Raw genomic sequence first — 21725 nt, 5'->3', positions numbered from 1 at the left:
TTCTCAACCTTTACCACACCTGGCAGGCTTGGGAGTCAGTCACTATGGACAAGTGGGTTTTGGAGATCAACTCCATAGGGTACTCCATCTATTTTACTTCTCTTCTGCTTACAAACACCCCTTTCCTGTCCCTCTTCAGGGACACCTCTCACAAGAACCTGCTACAAAACTAAATATGCGCTCTCCTCTTCTTGGGTGCTGTAGAATTGGTTCCTGTGCAACACAGAGGGAGAGTGTTTTATTCCAGGTATTTCCTGGTATTTGGTATTTCCAAAAAAGACTGGGGGTTAGAGACCTATCCCAGATATAGGGCAACTAACACCTTTGTGAAGGCCCAAAAATTCAAAATGTTGACACTTGCAGCAATAATTCTATCACTGGACCAAGGGGATTGGTTCTTGGCTCTCGACCTTCACGACACACATTTCCATATTGCGATCCACGAATCTCACGAAAGAGTCCTACATTTTACTGTTGGTCAGGACCATTTATAGTACACAGTGCACCTTTTCAGCCTATTTTCTTCCCCAGCAGCCTTTTCAAAAATTGTCAGTAGTAGGGGCATACCTCCGCAGAAAAGGAAATCTTGTGTTCCCTTATCTAGACAACTTCTGAAAGGTTGCTCCCTAGATGTAACTTCATGGGCATCTTGTGAAGCCACAGAGCTCTTCCTCAGTTTGGGCCTACTATTGAACATTCAAAATGTTCACCTTGACCCCTGTGCAAAAGTTGGAATTCATAGAAGCGTGTCATTTAAATCATTTTTCATAGTGGAAATAGTCTGTAAGGGTTCCATGTTACTTTGCTATGTGTTAGTCCACATTGCAGTGTACAGAAAGAGGAATGGCATGAGGCTGTTAAGATTAATTGCATTATTGTAAATGTATATGCTCAAATGATATTAGTAAAACTGCCCAGTGGCAAATTATTTTACTTTGCGGATCTATTGAAATAATCTAAATACATACTTTTGTTTAAAGGATGACCTTTCAGAAAAATGTTTTTATTGTTCTGTGCCACAAAGTCTCTTTTATTCTGACTCAAGAAAGGCAACTCTTAGCAAGAATCTAGAATGAAAATAGGTATTCTTAGGAAAATATAAAAATAAGAAAGGACTTAAGTCATCACCCTTCTCTTTATTTATAAAATAAACAAGTACGCTCTTCCATGATGAACAAATGAGAATTCTAATGGTTTAGCACAATTGAACATATGTAATGGCAATTTTCTCTCATCTTACAGAAATAACTGCACTATTTGGTTTTCTTTTAAGCTAGACATAAAACATGGTTGAAATACAGGAAGCAAAAAGAAGAAACCCCCCTTTTCAATAAAACTGTGTTTTATTTGTCTTGAAGAAGTTGGAATAATAACCTAAGTAAAAGCCTACAGAAATACTTTATAACATCCAGATTAGCAACTAAATTCATCATACATATTGTTGAAAATCAAATCATTTTATACTTACCAATTTTAATGCAAAACACCTACTTTTCTAAGTAATACGTGAGCACTTAGTTGAAACTGAATCGTTCTGACTTTCATATTTTGCAGATGCTCTGAAATTAACTCTCATAAACTTTATCCCTGGATTCATCAGTTTAGCAATAACAGGAGATCTGCTGATCAGATACGACCAGTTTATTTCCCTGATGTTGACCCCCACAGTCTTCCTTCTGGTGCAAACTTTTCTATGACAGCAGGGGATTTTCAAGAAATTTACTCAGAGTGCAGTAAGTAGAGAAATTAGAGGTCAGAATTCATGAACACACTAAATATAAACCCAGTATGGAAGAATAGAATTCTATTTAAAATTAAAACCAAATTATGCCTTGGATCATTAAAGTAGGCACTAAAGTTGTATATTACACCTAGATTCTTCTCAACCAAAATGAATTGAATTGAAAGAAGCAAAAGTTATACCTGTGCTCTAGCATATTTAAGTGTCTAAATTGTATCCTTGTAGGGTTATATATGCTCTGCTCTTTTAATGAGAATGGTGATATCTTGGACAACTTACAACACTGTGATCTTTCGTGTCTATTTTCTTTCCTGAATTAGAAGAGTGATGTTAAAGAAATACACAATATAAACAGCCTATGCTTTTCATGGATATAAATGAAGTGAAGTCTAATTATTTATTGACAACATGGCAAATTATTACTAAAACAATTATTTACAAATAAAACAAATAGATATTCATTAACTATCAATGACCAGTATTTCAAGGATGTGCGAAGGGATAATGTTTATGAAAGATCACAATGTTCCTGTCAACACAAACATCCTTATTGTCATTTGTGAAATTTGTCTAGATAAATAATTTTTGTTGCAACTGACGAGGTAATTTTTCTCCCCTAATTCATGTACAGAAGATAACTGTACTTACTGTATTTAAATATTTTCCACCTCAGTTCCTAGTACTAGTAAGACTGGAAGTGATGATGGATTTCTTATTTTTATCTAGAGGTTACTTGTCTATACTAAATGACCAGCTGGTGCTATTCCTTCCTTGCACTTGGCATACATGTTTGAACCCACAGTTATTCTCCTTGAGCTAGCAAGTTTTTGGCCTGCCTTTTTTTTTTTTTTAAATAGACCTTTGCCCTGCTAAACGCTGGTTTCTTAAGAAGTAGTAATATCTTTTCCCACAGGCATTGTGGCTTGTAGTCAGCCCCCTGCTATTGTTCAGATGTTTGTAGCTCAAACCAGGGAATGAAGGCTGTTGTAAGTCAGAAATAAATCTAAAAATAAATGTTTTCAAAAAAATATTTTTTTGAACCTAAAACGGCCTAATCTTTCATAACTTCAGAGAATATGGGAGGATGGAAAAAGGAAATCTGCACTTCAAAAGACTTTCCTTATATCTATGCAAAGCATTAATTTAAAGTAAGGTTAAATACAATAGAAAATACAAAAGTAAAAATTGTGGTTTTGGATAAAGATATTTCAAAGTGAAATCACCAAATATTTTGATGATGGGCAGCCTTCTGTTCTGGATTTTAAAAGTACTAAAGAGGCCCAGAGTCCGGGTACATTTTTGTTTTCCTACTTTTGTGTACACAGTTGTGGTATCCATGCTCAATTGAGTGTAAAATCAATTAATTAAATTAAAGTATCAGCTCTTGAGCCTTAGGGCCAGATTTCCATTAAGCAAGGCTATGTGTACACAGTGGTTCTCAAAGTTATTTGATCATGCCCCCCTTCTTTGTATGTGTAGTAGTTTCACATCCCTGTTCCCGTCACACAAGTACATATACCAATGTATGCGGCAGCAGTGTTTAGCTCGAATCAGTTTCAGCTTTGTTTTTTGCTTGAGCCGCACCCCCCCCCCCCACAGGTGGCACGAGTGATCCACTGTAATAAGAGCAAAATCAAAACTGTAGTTGTGGTCCGTGCTTACAATTAAATACGCACACTGCATCGTAGCAGACAGATTAATGTACAAATGGCAATGACTTTGTATAATACTGTGCAAGTTTAATGGAAATCTCAAAATGCACAGCGCAGACATTTTGCCGCCCCAAGCACGGCGTCATGCCGCAGGGGGCCCTCTGCCGCTCGCCGGTCCCGCGGCTCCGGTGGACCTCCCGCAGGTGTGCCTGCGGAGGGTCCTCTGGTCTTGCGGCTTAGCTGGACCCTCCGCAGGCATGTCGCCGAAGGCACCCTGCCTGCCGCCCTCCCGGCGACCGGCATAGCACCCCCTGCGGCATGCCGCCCCAAGCACGCACTTGGCGTGCTGGGGCCTGGAGCAGCCCCTGGCACAGCGCCATGTAGAGTCAAATGCACTGTGTCATCTGAAAACCTGATATGTGCAGAGGAATCCGCTTTACTCTAGTTATTCATTGCTGTGAGTAAAATGTCCACAGTAAGGTTTTTTTGTTTGTGTTTTCTAAAGCTTCACACACACACCCACACCCACCCACCCTCCTTCCCTTGGATGTATTCTGCCCCTCAGTCTGAGAACCTCTGATCTACATGGCAATTAAAAACCCAGTGCTGGCAAAGCTCAGGGTAAGCAGCTGTTTAAATGTGGTATAGATGTTCAGGCTTGGGCTGGAGCCCAGGCTCTAGGACCTACGAGGTGGGAGGGTCCCAGAGCTCTGTCTGCAGCGTTGCCCCAAATGTCTCCCCACAATTAAGCAGCCTGAGCCTGTGTCACCTGTTACGGGCCAGCCCAGGGTTTTTACTTGCAGTGTAGGCATACCTTTATTGTCCTGCTTTTCCAGTAACACAGTATTATTGGTTTCCTTTCAATAAAATGTCAGGAAATATTCAATTTCTAGCCATTCTCTTTACTGTTAGCTAAAGCTGATCTTAGGTGTGACTAAATATCTATATATTCTGATACTAAATGCTAAATACAAGCCAACGGTAAAGTCTTATACAGAGAATTGATGTTGCAGCCGATCATGTGCACTCGATAATGTATTTTCTTTGTACAGATATGTGGGACTGCATAGCAACCTGCTTCTTCATAGATACAGCGCATAATGTCATTGATTACATTGACACAATATGGAAAATTCTCAAACCAGGAGGAATATGGATAAATTTAGGTAAATTATTCATCTTCTTGCTCTCAGTTGTATTGCCTGGCATGACCAATGGCCCCTGGTGAGTGGGAGGAGCAGTTGCAGGGGAAGTCCTGCTCAGCATTTATAGCCTCAGCATTTTTACCTACCCCATTCTCTCAAGCCTCTGCACGTGTCAACAGTGATTTTCAGATTCTTATTATTCAGCCAAATCTGAGTGAATTTTCATAAGGAAACAAAATGCATCTCCCTGGCCTGAGGACTGCACCCTCCAAAGTGTCACATCTATACTCCAAAGCACTGAGGTGCTCAGTTTCTTAAATTCTTTAACCATTTCTTTTTAACATTGGCAAAACAATGTATTTTTCCCCCAATCTTGTTATCTCAGATGGCTGAACCATTTGTTTCTGAAACTTTAGTTTGCTAAAGCTGTAAGCAACTGAAAACAGGCTAATAATGAAAAGTGGCACAGCTGTCAGCTAGCTCTACTTATCAGTTAGTTTACAGCTCAGGGTGTCATATTTTTTCTTTGTTGATTTCATATTTATCCTAAATGCTACAGAGTTGACTTCATATAAAAGTTTAGATAAAAGTTTACTTCTGACAATAAAATTGGTATTAGTGTTACTGAATCCCTTTATCTTTGTATTCTAGGTCCTCTCCTTTACCACTTTGAAAACTTGGCAAATGAACTTTCTATAGAATTGAGTTATGAGGATATAAAAAATGTTATATTACAGTACGGATTCCATCTAGAGGTACGGATAGATTGTGAGTAATGCTTATTGGAGTAGATGAGTCAACCAAAACTATACATACTAGGGCTTTTCCTTAAATGTTATTTAATATAGATTTTTAACTTTTAAGATGCTTACATGTTTATGTTGACAGTTGTAGTTTTATATTTAAGCTGTCTGGTTTTTAATTCATTAAAGGGCAAATAATACTGACTGTAAACACATAACAGTGATGCCTGTTCAGAGGAGAAATACACATTTTGGAGGGAATTGCTTCAGGTGCTATTTCAGAAAATATTCTGAAAACTTCAATTTTTATTTTCAGGTGGAGAAAGAATCTGTATTGTCTACATACACTGTGAATGAACTATCCATGATGAAATACTACTATGAATGTGTGTTGTTTGTGGTTAGGAAACCAGAGTTGCAGTGTTTCAAATAGATTCTTCAGAAAAAATGCTGGAGATAACGCTAAAATTTACAACACACAATGGACTAGGTAATGACTGGATACAACCTCAAATCAGTGGTGCCTTGTTTATTCTTAACAGGAATTTGAGAGTGTCTATTTTCTTAATACCTGTATTGCTATCCAGATATATACTGTGCCATGCATATTTGTACTGTACTAGTGAATATGGAAGAAAATGTACACATACACAGCCCTCATTCATCAGAGTGCATACAAACATCCCATTTTCACAAGTATAAAACTCCTGTTTTAATGTCTGCCATGAGGTTGTCCTGATAAAAATGGTTTAATAATTATTCAACAGTACCGAAATCCAAAATAATTTCCCTTTTATCTGCAGCTGTATATAACATGCACAATCTACAGCTCTCAAGATCTGTTGGAAAGGATGTACAATTCTGTGTTTGATATCAGAACTGGGACTGTTATTTCCACTTTCGATCTGAGGCTTAAAACAAAAAATGTTCTTTGTGTATTCTGCCTCAGTTTTTAAACAAAATTCTAATTGTTTTCATTTTTCCTTGTGGCTTTGTGAATGTTTAGAGGTATAATACAAGCTCAGCCACAGTTTAGAGAAGGATTTCTTAACATCAATTTAAAAATAGAATATTTACAAAATCTGAAATTTTTGAGCAGTGCTAAAATGTTTCTTGAAAGCTGCATTCATTGTGACTTAGCGCTCCCAGGACCATTTTCTGTAGGACTGAAAATAGAAACAAAAGATAAAATATTTTAGAAACTCTAAATTATAATTTTCTGGCCAGGCTAAGCTTAGCAATCTATTCTAATAGTTTGTTGGCTTTGGTAATATGAATATTGATATATGAAATCATAGTATGGAGTGAAACAAAGCATCATGTCACAAAGGAACAGGAGTAAATTAACCTTGAAACGAAAATAAGACTTGGTCTGCTAATGCAGGAACTGCACTCTCACTTTGCCCATTTGAAGTTTATCAGTGTAACTTATCTGTTGCTTAAATAAAGTGTTTGAAGCATTTATTTTAAGGATTATTAGACAATAGAAAAATCCTGCTACTTTCTTTTCTTTTTAGAAAGCAGTTACACAGTTGGGACAACTGTGCCCAAAGTGTATGGCTGTGCTGTAATAATGGGGAGTCACTAAGTTTAAAATTAAGCAAATCCTATGTGTTGTTCCTTTGTCTTGCACAGGAGCTGCCCCTGCCCCTGTCTGTGTCTTTGCAGAGCTCATCCTTTACCCCCTCTTTATACCTGCTGCTGGAAGCAGCTCCGTCACTTCCCATGATGGAAAGGCAGCTACTGCCTCCAGGCTGCTGCTGCCCACTGATTATAAACCAGCCACCTCTTGTCACCCAGCTGCAGTACAGGCAGGAAGGGGTTAAGGGAGCATTGTGCACTAGCCCAGGGAACCTGCAGCTGTGGTTGGGATCTGGCAGAGAGGAGGAGGAGGAGGAGGAGGAGGAGAAGACACCAAACCCTAGCCCACGCAGAGTAAGGGTTGAGGGATCCTGGCTCCTCTTCCCTGCAAGTGGCACCGCCTGCCCTTTTTCACAGGCAGCAGCAGCAGCCAGGTAGGGCGGCCTCCTGCATGTGCCCTTGGCTGAGGGGCACAGACAGGGCATAGGGGCTTAGCCCACTCCAGACAGCGTAAGCTGCCTGCTAAACGTGGGGGATAGATGGAGGGCTACTGCCCAAGGACCAAAGTTCGTTCAAAGCTACCCCCAGGCTGGCAGAAATCTGAAGGTCTCAGTGCAGCATGGATAGGGTCTGAGGCTGGCTCACAGGGCATGTCTAGAGCAGCAATCAGCTTGCTGTGCTCCAGCAGTGTCTCAAAGTGCTTTACAAGCCACATTGCGCTGCTGGGAGTGAGGTGGGGATACCTCATTATACAGAGAGGAAGGACTTGCATTTAACCTCATGCAGCTGTGCAGGCATGTGTGTGTGCAGGGACTGCACCTGCAGCCCTGAGAACTGGACCCAGCTGCCTTGTCCCAGCTCTGAGTCCATCACCAAGGCAGGAATAGAGTCCAGGGAGCTGGGATCCTGTGGCAAAAGGCCTGGCTGCACTGGAAGTGTATGGCCAAAGGTGGGGCTGGCCAGAGGGCAGGGAGCTGGTTGTGAGATGGGAGGTGCTGTGAAGCTGCTTTGCATTGCACTGGAGAAGGCTCAACGAGTGACTGTGAGGCCATGCTGCAGTCACCAGGCCATATGGCATGCCCTCCCAACTGCACATGTTGCCTCTGCTGCCAGCGTTCACTACAGAACCATTAAATTGTGCCCCAGCAATATCAACAGTTATGAGTTGCCTCTGCAGCAGCCCTTATATTTTTGATGTTCTGGTGTGAACCCTGGTAGAAATCTGGGGGGCACATGACTCCGTGTGCTCCACCTCTGGCTGTTAGCAACAACTTCTATATTTGTTTCAGCATACCTAGGTTAATTGTTGGATATTTGATTGGAACTTTAAGGCAATTTACACGTGGTACTTTAAATCTACCTCTAATATTGTGTTTCCTTGTTGTAAGTTGCCTACTAAAGTAAATTAGATGGATATTAATCCACAGATTGTAATTTCATACAATTGTTTTGTATTTTGAAGTTATATAAATATTTTCTACGAGTGATTATTAAATGGCTTGTGTTTAGAGGAAGGATCAAATTAACTGCTTTGTTCTCTTTACATTAATCTAATGGTAACTTAGCTACACTATCATCCCCTTTGAAAATCCTTTTAAAAGTAAAAAAGGTATGGTAGGGAATCAAGCCGTTTCCATGGAATGGGACTGGATAATAGAGAGTTTAAAATATCATAAATTGTAAAATATCTCTCACTCATCTAGCTGTGGTACCTTGGCATTGACAAGGTCATTTTTAACTTTCTGTGTAAGGCAGATATTTCATGCTTCCAATTTTGCTTTAATTGAAAGTACAGTTTTAAAGTTCACATGGGCAAAAAGGCATTTACTATTTTAAATGCTGTCTAGGAGCATAAAGCCTGCACATTTTTAAAAACTGTTCTGCTCCAATCCCTATCCAGAAAACATATTGGACTAACAGCAGCTTTCAGTAAAGGTTTACTTGTAGGTAGTCTGAACTTTCTAAAAGAAGTCAGATTTGTTTTTTTTTAATAAAAATAAATTAGTCCAATCTCAAGTAAAGCCCCTTGAAAGCTTAGATGCTGCCATTAAGGGAAATAAAAATAAATAAACTCTTGCTGCCTTTAGAAGGCAACTAATGGTCTCCTGTGGCTTTTTTCCCCTTGTACAATCTACTCTAATCCTTTATACATAGATACATTCAAAAAGCCTTTTTCATTTTTAAATTTGTTGAAATAAGGCACATTTAGGGTAAATGTTGATCATACCAGTCTTTTTAAACCTATATTACCGGTATTGCCCAATCACTCTTGACCTTTTAATTCAGTCTGCGCCCTGTGTGGTACTGATTTTATTGAGATAATCTTTACTAGAATTGTCAGCTTGCTCTATCCCAAGCCTAAATCATAATCAGTCCCAGTGGTGGAAAGCAGTTATGCCAAAGCAACAGCAAAGTTTGTAATGGGATAAAGCTGCGAAAAGGTATGCAGATTTGAGCTTCATCCCCAGAGATACTATGTCCCCAAGCAGGGATGTACTAAATCCCTCTTCATGTGACTAGTATGCCCACAGCTGGACCCGGGTGGTGAATTGGAGGTGCCACCCTGGGCCAAGATAAATACAGTGGCAGAAGTATAGCGCCTCTGTCCTGGGTGGGATTAAATCAAATCAGCACTTCTCAGCTCTAGTTTATAACAGGGGTCTTAAGCAGCTGGACCCTGGTAAATTACAGGTGGTTAGTGGGGTTGGGTAGCTTCGGGCCCCCGCTCCCTCCAGCCGCTAAACCCGAGAAAGGCGCAGGACGGGGTGACAGAGAAATGAGCAGCCGGGCGAGAGGTTCACGCGGCAATACCCAAAACACGTGGCCGTGTCTCGTCTCGCCCCTGCATTGGCGTGGAGTTGGCGGCCATGACGGCGCACCAGCGACCTGGCCGCATGCGCCCTCCCCCTAGCGGGCGCTGCGAGACGCGGCAGGGGAGGGGAGGGCAGAAGTCCCGTAAGCCGCATGCGCGTTTAGCCCCGCCCCGCCCGCGCCCGCCACGGAGGTCCCGCGGCTCCCCTGCTAGAGCCGTTCGCGCTCAGCCCCCGATGGCCAAGCGACACGCGGAGCCGCTAGTGTGTCACGTGCCCTGGAAGCGTTTCCTACCCGAGCCGCCGCCGCTGCTCCGCGCGCCCGGGAGGCGGCCGCGGGACGGCCCCGAGCTGTGGAGCCCCGTCCGCGCGGTCCCTGGGGGCCCTGGCAAGAAGCGGAAACTGGAGGAGGCCGAGGCGCCTCCGGGGAAGCGGCCTGGACTCAAGGGCAACAAGCCCGGGGGTGGGTCCGGAGACCCCGCCAGCCCGAGAGGGACGACGCGGCAACAGCGCGGGGGGGACGTAGGGCCCCGGGCGGAACAGGCGATGCGGGCAGGCGGCGTCGGCTTGGGGGCGCGAAGCCCGGATCCTCGGGGGGAAGAGCGGGGAACCGAGGAGGTAAAGGGGGCTGGGCGGCTGTTACGGCTTCGGGAGAGTCCCAGCCTGCAGCCCGGGCTTGGTTCCGGCGGGTCAGGGCCCCTGTGCCCGGCGCTGCACGCACTGAGGGGAAAGCCGGGGTGGGAGAGACTCGGACACACCCCGCTCCTCTGTGGGGTGTCTCCCGCATGAGTAAAAGCCTGGTAAAGTCCGTGCAGAAAGCACGGCGTGTCCTCCTCATCCCCAGCTGCTCCCTTCACACCAAGCTCTCTTCTGTGGCCACATAAAACACGTGCCATTAATGGGTGTGGCCAACAAGTGTTGGGTTTATTTGAAACACCTGGTAGTGGTTCACTGTCCAGATAAAGCTGCGCCTCCCAGCTGCTTCTGTGTAGATAATGTTTGAAGGTTGAGCCTTACCATCTCTGCTTTTTAACATAGCATCTTCTGTAGCAGGACCAAGTTAGTGTTTTCCTACACAAGCGATTCTTCAGCTGGGCAATATGTAAAGGTTATTTGCATTAGTCTCTAACCACAAAGCCATAGGTGCTGGAACTAGGGTATGGTCCAGCACCCCCTGGCTTGCAGTAGTTTCCATGCATGTGTATACAGTTTGGTTCAAGGGCTCTCAGCACCCCCCACTATACAGATTGTTCCACCACCGCTGCACAAAATGTACTGGTTTAAAACAGTGCACAGACTTCACTCTAATTTTAGCTAGATGAGGTACCTTACTTTGTATTTCTAAGATTTCTGTGTAGCTTGTGCCTCCTGTAAATGGAGTCTTCCATGGATTACGCATGCCTCCTTCAAGGGGTGTTTCATCCCACTGGGACACTACAAGGACCTGTAACACCACTCCCCCTCTCTGTACTCATTCTCCAGGCAGAAGGTAAAACCCAACTTTTCCTGAATGCATGACAGTTTAGTTTGACTTCACTTCACCATTGGAATACACACGAGGAGCCCTAAAGATATACAATGTTAATGGCTGATAGCATTCTGGTTTACTAAATCCAAAGAGTTGAGGTTTCTCAGAGACTAATTTTTCACTGAAATTTTTCCCTGGCACAGCTGTTCTGTGCAGTGCTGCCAGAGTGACCCACTTGAAGCAACAGGTCCAGTGGGAAGATGTCACAAATAAGTATCAATTCAATTATTATTATGATAAAAGTGCAATTCGCAGATCTGTGATACTGTCCATTATATGCAATATTATAACGTAGGGGGAAAGTACATACTTCTAACCTGTTGCATATCTTTAAACCTGTGGTAAGGCAGAAAAATAAAACTAAAATGAAACTAAATGGCAATGGTAGGCAATAGTTCTAAAACACTTAACTTTTGCTGAAAGAAATTCCTAAATAAAACAACTGTAAAACCTTCTCCCCAATTATAAATCATAGAAGCTGGGGGTAGAAAAGATCTGTTAGTTCATCTCCTTTCCAATTTAGATGTTTTAACTGAAAATAGAAGCCTTGACCAAATTACGGGGAGTTCTTGGAGCCTTAGTATTTTTGAAAATCAGGCTAATTATAGACTTAAGACCCCAGTTTTAGGTACCCATTTTTAAAAATCTGGGTCCTTGAAGACATAACTATGTTCAACTGAGAGCTGTGTTGGGCTTTCTGATTTCCACATACAGTGTCATGTTATCTTCTCCTGCTCCTCTTTCTTTCCCTCATGGTCCGAAATGTACATATGAAATGTGTAGAATTATCCCACAAATGAAGTGAGGAAGGATTTTTCAATTCAATGGAAAAGCCATACTAGGCCAGGCTTCATACAAGAACATATCTCTGTTTGGAAGGAGAAAAGACAGACTCCTTCCTCCATTGAGTATTTTGGTAGCACGTTGGTTTAAGGATTTGTATTGGAAATGTTGAGTTCATTATTTATCTCTTTTTTTTTTACCTTAAGTCAGAGTAATTCTAATTACTAATTGTAATTATGTAAACCCTTTTTCTTGTATAGAAGACTGTAAACATACCTTGTTCTGTCTTACTAAGGAGATAAATATGACTTACTGAAAATTCTGCAGAAAGATTTTATAAATATTTGTAAATTTCTGTTTTTAAACCATCTTTTGGGCTATATGTTGACAAATAAGTCTTGACAAATTTACTAGTTTCTATAAACTCTGCTTAGGGTGCTTTTTTTTCTTTTTTGTATCCTCTAGCTTCAAATTGATCAGACATACATACTCCTGAAGAGGTGGAGTTTTCTGATAACAGAGCTACTTGGTTACTCTACCCCTCTAACCTGTTTGTTAGGGGTCCAGCACACAGATAACTCCATCATTGAGGTTTCTACTGCTCATAGCTCGCCCAAACAGCAGCATAATGAAATTGACGTTATTCACAATTGTATTGCTTCCTATAGATGTCATAATAACAGTAGCAAAACAAAGCTGTGAATAATTGCATTTGTCCTAGAGCTGACTTTTTGCAAACTCAAGAAAACAGCATAGTTTGTCACATATGGGAGTTTATCTTTGTACCGGTAGAGTTAGAAAAATCAGTCTTTTAAAACCAAAGATTAAATTCTACAGAAATTGATGGTTTAAGGCCTTTAGGCGTTCCACTTACCCTTGACAAGTGGATTTTTGAAACCCTATTTTGAAAATATTCCAAGGTTATACAAAAGATCTGACCTTTTCCTACACATTCTTTTTGCTAGCATTTGGCACATGCAGCGATCTTTTGTGGTCTGAAGTTATCCTTTCTTTGGCAGTATAGGTTGTGCATGATACAGAGAGACTCTTTCTCTTTGTTATGTTTATTTTTTCCTTTAGATAAATAAGCTGAGGTCCTGATCCTACAACAACTTACACACATGCATAAAGTTAAGCACATGAGTGGTCCCATATCAAATTAAGCATGTGACTTCTTTTCATTGGGGCCCTACATAGTAACCACTTGGGAGCAGGGATTGTCTGCTAGATGGTTGTACAGTTCCTAGCACAATCATACCCTAACTTGTTTGAAGCCTGTGTAAGCTTTGACAATGTAAATCGTTACTTATTTGCATCATTGATACTATGCAATATAAAAATTTAAATTTGAAAGATTTTGATGCCTGCAGTCCTCTATATTATAAATGCAATTTTGTCTTTATTCCAATTAAAAAGTAAATAGCTCTTCTATCTCTATGGCATTACGTTCTACTGCTTGTGGCACGGGCATCTAGCTTATGGGCATACTATGCTGTTTTAGTCTGTTTCCAAAGAACTTGTATAAATGAAAAACACAATTTGTGATAGTAAGCAGTAAAGTGCCTAGCATAATGGTGTTCTGGTCCTTGACTAGAGTTCCTAGGCACTATGGTAATACAAATAATAAATGATGGTGATGATGATAAAGTGCTGTTAGCTGAAAACATAATGCATTTGTGCACATGTGTGAGAATGTAGGCTTTGCAGAATGGCTAGAGATTGTCATAAAAACTGCATGTTGAGTTCAAACACTTAATATTATGACACCAAATGACTGCCTGATAATTCCATGTTATTATTTGATCACATTTTGTTCTCTTCTACTGCGGAGCCAGCAGAGGGTGCAAAATTTTATTATTTTAAAAGCCATGTCTACATTGAATGATGCCAGTTCAGTAGTTAGAAATACCATATTAATTTCAGACTCCATTAGAAATGGAAAGAATTGTTTCAAGATTCTGAGTATTAGAAACAATACAGTAAAACAAAATTATACAAAAATACATGTCATTTTAAGCTGTGACAGGAGTAATTGTTTTTGCTTAGTCCCTTAGTTTAGGAAGGAATCATGAGTCTGGAGGAACAACTTTTATACATAACAGATATTTTATATATTCCACAATGGATGACTTGGAGGTTTACTTATGTTCCCTTTTTATGGTCTGTGTTTCTTCAACAGAAACAGTCTTTGCATGGAGTAGCAGCAGAGAGTCTTGTGGCACCTTATAGACTAACAGACGTTTTGCATGCATCTGACGAAGTGGGTATTCACCCACGAAAGCTCATGCTCCAAAACGTCTGTTAGTCTATAAGGTGCCACAAGACTCTTTGCTGCTTTTACAGATCCAGACTAACACGGCTACCCTTCTGATACTTTGCATGGAGTGTTTCACTCCGTTAACTTTAATGCTGCTGATTTGAGTAATGATCTCTGGCTAAAAACAGATAGCAGATTTGCTAGCAGAAAGGGAAAAAAACAGTTTTGTAACAAATCTGTCTGTAGAGTAAATCAGTAATGAATTTGTTCCAGTCTTATCAGTGTCATCTGCACTGCTTATCATATACCCTGGTGAAAATTCATTATTAACATTGCTTTGTTTGTATTTGCATATATGTAGACGTAGAAAGAAAAAATGAACAGAAAATATTAGAAATCTTTTCTAATATATTGCTTTCACTGTAGCTACCATTCTTTAAATATATCTACCATAGATGCATTCAGTTCTCTACTGGGGAAATACTTATGATTCTCATAACTGATAACACTTACGGCAGGGGTGGGCAAACTTTTTGGCCCAAGCGCCGCATCTGGGTGGGGAAATTGCATGCAGGGCTATGAATGTAGGGCTGGGGCAGGGAGTTGGGGTACAGGAGGGAGTGCAGGCAGGGGCTCGGCAGGGAGTTGGGGTGCAGGAAGGGGTGTGGAGTCTGGAAGGGGGCTGGGTGTTGGAGGCTCAGGGCAGGGGTTTGGGATGCAGGAAGAGTGTAGGAGGGGGATCAGGGCAGGGGGTTGGGGTGTAGGAGAGGTGTGGGCTCCAGCCTGGCCCCACTTACCTGGAGCAGCTCCAGGGTGGCAGCGGCCGGCACCACCTCCCTGCGGCCCCTGGGGGAGGGCAGAGGGCTCTGCGCGCTGCCCTCACCTATGGGTTCCACACCCGAAGTTTCCATTGGCCGGGAACAGGGAACCGCTGCCAATGGCAGCTTCGGGTGTGGAACCCACAGATGAGGGCAGTGCACAGAGCCCTCTGCCCCTCCCTTCCCCAGGGGCCACCCAGGGACGTGGTGCCGGCCGGTTCCAGGAGCGGCGCGGGGTGGCAATCCTGAGGGGCCGGATACAGCCCGCAGGCCATAGTTTGCCCACCCCTGACTTATGGAAATGTTCTTGAATGTTCCTTAAGCTAAGAAACGTCTCATGAGTCTCAGACTTTGATATTGTCCATAGTGTTCGTGTATTTCGAACTGAGCTGCAGTAGACATGGTTGTACACAAGGTACTCAAAGATAATACAATAGTCCTCAGCAAAAATATTTAAATAATTATGCCAAAAACAGAAGCAAATTATTTGGTTAGGATTGTCCGTTATTTTTTAATGTATTACATTTAAAACATTTAAGAAAGTAAAATATATAACCCGAAAACCATCTGGGAAATATCTCTTGGTTCAGTTTCTTTTGCAAAGGGGGTTATTCTTTTCTTTCTACTGAAGTGCCATACATTAACACATTGTGTTTTATTTCCAAAGCATAAGGAAGAATTTTGGCAATACAACTCATTCCAGTACTGGAGAGCACCGTTACCTGCTATTGATCTGTCTGTCATTCTGGACTTAGATGGGGAGAACATGACAGATGCAAGAACTACTTCCAGGACTGAAATCATAGAGACTGAAATGGAGACCTGAGTAATTAATTCCTCGTAGCAAATCTATTTTGAGGAGGCTTGTTTCTGTCTGTGTTCAGGTTTTTACTACTTTGGAACAATAAGTATGTTTCTGACATTTTGAAAAAAGAATTTTATACTTTTGTCAATCTGCACAAGTAAGGATGAGTTTGTTTACATTGAAGGGTCATTGTTGGACACTTGCCAATAAACTGGAAAAGTGAATTTACCTATACAATGAAGATAAGGCTACTGACACAAGACTGGCAGAAATATTTGAAAACATGGATGTGTAATAATTTGTAGAAAATCAGAATTTATTTCTGGACTTTCATAGCCAGCAAAATGAATAGCTTGGAGCATTACCAGTAGAAGACAAATGCTAAAACATTCCTCCTGCCGTGAACAGAAAGGATGTAGTTAACATACATAAAAGTGAGATTTTTATACCATGCACTTATTTAAAAAACTACACCAAAACAGCCACCTTTACAACCTTTTCTGATGTTTTTGCTTTAGCTGTTGAACAAAAACAAACAAAAATCAGATTTCTGTGCAAACCAGAAATGACTATGGTGGGATATTCTTTTCTGCTCGGAGCTGCCGTAAGTTACTTCACCTTCTCGCTAGTGATAACTCGAAGCAGTGGGTGGCTAGTGGGTATTTTGTTTTCTTTTTCACATGCTCAAGTTAGTACTTTTCCCGTTCTTTGTGTCATTGGGTTTAGAACATTTTGTGGAGTTGAACTGCCTGACATGTACAAAGCTGACATGAAGAGCAGTGTGAAATGATCAGGCACACTTTTTCAGGGTTGAGTGATTTAGGTCCTGGGCCTGCAAAGACTTGAGCATGTACATAACTTTTCACACCTATGTAGTCCCATTGAATTAATGTGCTGCTGCAGGATTGGGACATTAGAGCTTTTTTTTTTTTTTTTTATTTAATAGACTTTTGTCAGTAATAATTGGCTGAAATTAGATGTCTTATCAGTGAACTTTGATTTCATGTGATTTGTCTCCAAGTATGGTGGAAACGAGATATTTTTGTTGGTATCATATCTGCTTTGAGAAGGTTTTTGGTGAATTTTTAAAAAACTTATTTTGTTAAAAACAATAAAGTTTTCAATGTATATTTCAGCATTTTTGTACTATATTTAAACTACCCAACTTTTCTTCTGTCTTCAGAATGTTATTCACATAATTGTAATTTGTTATTGCTTGGATATGTTTGTTTACAGTACTAAGTTGGATGGCCTACTTAGTAAACATTTGGAAAATCCTTTTGAGTGTTTGTACTTTGTCTTCAGTCTTTACACTGTGTGCAGCTTGAATTCATTTTTTGTGGTGCGCACAGAGGTGAAGAAAGGGGCTAGACCTGGGCATAGCATGAAGCTTTTGCTGGAAATCTTCCTTACCATGCTGCTTCAGTGTATCCTGGTTCTCTCCTCAATGTTCCCCTTTGCTGTGTTCCCCTAAATAGATTTCTTGAACTCAAGTGGCCAGTATTGCTGGATATTTGTATGATTGTATTGGTGTTTTTATTTGACTAGACCTCAGTTGCACTATAGCAAAACACAATAAATTTCATTTTAATTTGTATGTGATCCTACATCTCCAGAGGTGTAGCTAATGCTCTAATCCTTGCTACTATATCAAGGTCCATTTTTAATGCTTTCATTGTTTATTTTGACTGTTCAATTTTTATTATTTAAGTTTTACAGCATCTTGGATTTAAAGGGACACAGTCAACTTTTTTTAAAAATCACTTTTGTGCATAAAGTTTTTAAAAAATTATGTACTTTTCAATAACACCTATGTTTACTATAACTGAAAGAAGTTAGTAGAAAATAAGATTTTTCTTTCTTTTTTCTTTATTTTGTGATTTGATGACATCTTTGTGTGTGGTGAGTTCCCCTATTTACATAAGTTCTTGTGGGTTATTTATACAACAATAAAGTAGAAAAATCATTTTTAAATCATAGGAAAATAATATAAAATCACAAACTATTAAGGGAGTCAGGTGCAAGCATAGTACCTAAAATTATTTTTAATTTGATATTTTAAGCTGACCATATTTCTGGCGATGTTTTTGTAAAACATGAATCACATGCACATTAACAAAGGTTACAGTCATACTCCACTACCCAGTTATTTAGCAGCCTATTGAACCAAACACTGACTAGAACCAATTACTGTTTCAAAAGGTGTCCTAGTTACCTTCAAAATTCCAGGTAAGAAAATGTGAGGCAGAAGAATAGAGAATTTAAAAAAAAAAATGTGTGTGTGAAATTAAATATCTTACACTGTATATGCTGAAAAGGCAAATTTGGTTACTAATACATCATTCTTTTCTATATATCATCTGTGCAGGATTCTCACTCTTAGGTCATGTGTTCTTTAGTACAAGACTCAGAACTGTTCTCATTCTCAAGATTAGAACACAAATCACGCCACTTAATGGCTTTTGGGCACAACACCCCTTTAAGTGTCTAGTTGGTGAAAGGTTTTTTATGAGAAGGGCATGCGCAACAGTATCAGAAGCCTTACTAAAGTAAAGATACACCACTTCCACCCTACCCCCAAGGCTTGTTACCCTATCAAAGAGAGCTATTAGATTGGTTTGACACAATTTGTTCTTGATAAGTAACAAGTCAGCATGGATTTATCTTCTAGGTGTTTATAAATTGATTGCTTGATTATTTTCTCCATTATCTTTCCAGATACTGAAGTTAAGCTGGCTAGTCTGTAATTCTCTGGGTTGTCTTTCTTTTTTTTCTTTTTTTTTAAATAGATGGGCACTATATTTACCCTTTTCCAGTTCTCTGGAATCTCTCCTGTGTTCCATGACATTTCAAAGATAATCACTAATGGCTCAGATATCTCCTCAGCCAGCTCAAAATGTTGTGCACAGAATTTTTATTTTTTTTGGTGCAAAATTCCCCCAGGAGTAAAGCATGTAGAAGATCCCTAGGGTGAGTTCGCGGGGGAAGAGCTTGCAGGAAGACACTTACGTGCTAACAGGCCCCTAGCATAATTCTTGCACGTTTTCTTGAAGCATCTGGTATGACATAGTTAGAGACAATATTAGATTGGATGGACTGCTGGTGTCACAAAGCAATTCTTGTGTTCCTTAGGTGATGCTGGTGTCCCCCAGGGGTCTGTACTGGGCTCAGTCCTATTTAACATATTCATAAATGATCTGGGAAAAGGGGTAAACAGTGAGATGGCAAAATTTGCAGATGATACAAAACTACTTAAGATAAAAGCAGCAAAGAGTCCTATGGCACCTTATAGACTAACAGACGTATTGGAGCATGAGCTTTCGTGGGACAAGTGGGTATTCACCCACGAAAGCTCATGCTCCAATACGTCTGTTAGTCTATAAGCTGTCTCAGGGCTCTCTGCTACTTTTACAGATCCAGTCTAACTCGGCTACCCCTCTGATACTTAAGAGAGTGAACTCCCAAGCAGACTCGAAGAGCTACAAAAGGATCTCTCAAAACTGGGTCAGTGGGCAACAAAATGGCAGATGGAAATTCAATGTTGATAAATGCAAAGTAATGCACATTGGAAAACATAATCCCAGTTATAACATATAAAATGATGGGGTCTAAATTAGCTGTTACCACTTAAGAAAGAGATCTTGGAGTCATTGTGGATAGTCCTCTGTAAACATCACTCAGTGGGCAGTGGCAGTCAAAAAAGCAGACAGAAAGTTGGGAATCCTATAAAGAAAGGGATTGATAAGACAAAATATCATATTGCCTTTATATAAATCCACGGTATGCCCACATCTTGAATACTGCTAGCAGATGTGATTGCCCCATCTCAAAAGAGATACATTGGAATTGGAAAAGGTTCAGAAGAGGGCAACAAAAATGATTAGGGGTATGGAATGGCTGTCGCAAGAGGAGAGATTAATAAGACTGGGACTTTTCAGCTTGGAAAATAAAGGACTAAGTAGGGGATATGATAGAGGTCTAAAAAATCATTACTGGTGTGAAGAAAGTAAATAAAGTGTTATTTACTCCTTGTCTTAACACACGAAGTAGGGGCTCACCAAATGAAATTAATAGGCAGCAGGTTTAAAACAAAAGGAAGTATTTTTTTCACACAACGCACAGTCAACCTATGGAACTCTTTGCTAGAGGATGTTGTGAAGGCCAAGACTATAGCAGTTCAAAAAAGAACTAAATACATTCATGAAGGATAGGTCCATCAATGGCTATTAGCCAGGATGGGCAGGGATGGTGGCCCTAGCCTCTGGAATTGGTGATGGGATGGATCACTTGATGATTACCTGTTCTGTTCATCCCCTCTGGGGCACCTGGCATTGGCCACTGTCTGAAGACAGGATACTGGGCTAGATGGACCTTTGGTCTGACCCAGTATAGCTGTTCTTATGTTCTTAGGATGTTAAATAACTTTTAGACCAACCTGGACATTTGGCTGGGTTAATTATTTCAGAGCATACAGTTATAACCTTGACACTGTAGGTGGCAGTGTACATACACAATATTGTAAAACGGAAAATTTTGTTTTCATTGGAATGTTATCCTGAACCATTGCTGAAAATTCAAGCAAGTGACAACGTGAATGTTAATCATTTCTTTACTGTGATTCACAACTGAAGGCAGATCAAGGCACAAGTTCCTGATTACAAGGTAACACAAGCTCTTCAATTTTATTACAGTAAAAACATTTCACCAGAGTTTTCAGAGTCCATCACCCTGTTTCTCTCTCTGAAAGCCTTTCAATTTAAGCACATGGAAATTTGTAGTAATTGTTTCTTAGCACTGTTTCCATTAGCTGCAGTTGCAAAGCAAGCTTTATCTGATTGTGTGGTGGATGGAAACTTCAGTCTAAAATTCAATGGCTGAAGGCTACATGAAGTTTATTCATTAGTCATAGGAATGAAGAAGGTAAGTATGTTAACTCATAAGAATGAGAGTTATTGTTAGGGGCAATATTTAAGAATTTGTATATAACAGGCATTTGAAATGTATGATGAAATTTCTAATGTATTATGGTTTTAATTTATGATTCTGCTTTTCAATAACTAGTGAAAACAAGAATATGTTTGCTTCATTAAAATGATCTTGAATTTAAACTGCATATTTTATTATGGGATTTGATTTCAATACAGTAAGCAATGCAGTTTTTAATCATCAGTGTTTCTCTTTAAGTGAACTGTTCTGTTAATATGAAGGTAATTTGAGCACTTTTGTGCAATGAAATGGTATCCAATATCATTGAACAAATGTACTTAAAACCATTCTTCCTATATTAAAACCATGCAAATTATTCCAGAGTGTTATGGACTGTTTCTTGGCTGAAGTAAAAACAGTTTCCTTAATGCTATTTATTGCTAGCATCTGAAAAACTGGAAAATTGTTTTCTGATAATATCATTTCATAGTTGACTGTATGGGCAATCGGATAGATTACTTTTGGATTTTCTTGGAATGAACTGATGAAAGTGGGAACGGGCTTGTGAAGTACTGCACCTTTTCTTTGTTCTATGATGACAGAATTTTTTAGGGATCTGATTTGAATATCATGGAAACAAAACTGCATGAGAAATACGAGGCTGTGAAGAAGAAATTAAAAGAAAAAGTTGTAGTGGCCTCAATGAAAACTTGAAGGAAAATGTTAGTTATCTCTGTTTTCTATATATAGGACCATAGACATGAACTTTTACACAATATATGATGCCACACGCAGCTGAGTTTTATAATGCCCTTGATTGGAATAATGCATAATATGCTTCTAATTACATTGAAACATATATAATGTAGTCTCATAGGATCAAACCTTAAGTGTCAAACCTCCTGTTTCTTTATAAAGGGAAAGTGCAGAGTGGAT

At 40.2% G+C, this 21725-nt stretch overlaps 2 protein-coding genes across 7 annotated transcripts in view; both read left to right on the top strand.

Annotated features, from left to right (window-relative positions):
- Nucleotides 1–15861, top strand: part of CARNMT1 (carnosine N-methyltransferase 1) — a 38463-nt gene extending 22602 nt beyond the window's left edge. For 4 of the 6 annotated variants that reach the window (XM_045020519.1, XM_045020522.1, XM_045020524.1 and 1 more), the window contains exons 5-8: nt 1555–1733; nt 4446–4559; nt 5190–5293; nt 5598–8972. In XM_045020519.1, coding sequence (XP_044876454.1) covers nt 1555–1733; nt 4446–4559; nt 5190–5293; nt 5598–5714 — 514 coding nt within the window. In that variant the 3' untranslated portion in view covers nt 5715–8972. Of the gene's footprint in view, nt 1–1554; nt 1734–4445; nt 4560–5189; nt 5307–5597; nt 8974–15725 lie in introns of those variants that run through there. The other 2 variants (XR_006580289.1, XM_045020520.1) reach the window with 2 other exon arrangements.
- Nucleotides 9910–15884, top strand: C6H9orf40 (chromosome 6 C9orf40 homolog). The gene is made up of 2 exons (XM_045020253.1): nt 9910–10290; nt 15726–15884. The coding sequence occupies exons 1-2, from the start codon at nt 9910–9912 to the stop codon at nt 15882–15884; spliced, it is 540 nt and encodes a 179-aa protein (XP_044876188.1).
- The last annotated feature ends 5841 nt before the right edge of the window (nt 15885–21725 follow it).

This window comes from Mauremys mutica, chromosome 6 (genome assembly GCF_020497125.1).
Source record: "Mauremys mutica isolate MM-2020 ecotype Southern chromosome 6, ASM2049712v1, whole genome shotgun sequence".
NCBI lineage: Eukaryota > Metazoa > Chordata > Testudines > Geoemydidae > Mauremys > Mauremys mutica.
Note: the sequence above shows the minus strand (reverse complement) of the source record. Positions and strands in the feature narration are given on the sequence as shown.

What these genes read in the sequence shown, in the direction of transcription:
- C6H9orf40 (XM_045020253.1), top strand. Translation starts at nt 9,910, where the DNA reads ATGGCCAAGCGACACGCGGAGCCGCTAGTGTGTCACGTGCCCTGGAAG. An exon ending in AAGAGCGGGGAACCGAGGAG is followed by an intron (nt 10,291 to 15,725) that starts GTAAAGGGGGCT and finishes TTATTTCCAAAG; the next exon opens with CATAAGGAAGAATTTTGGCA.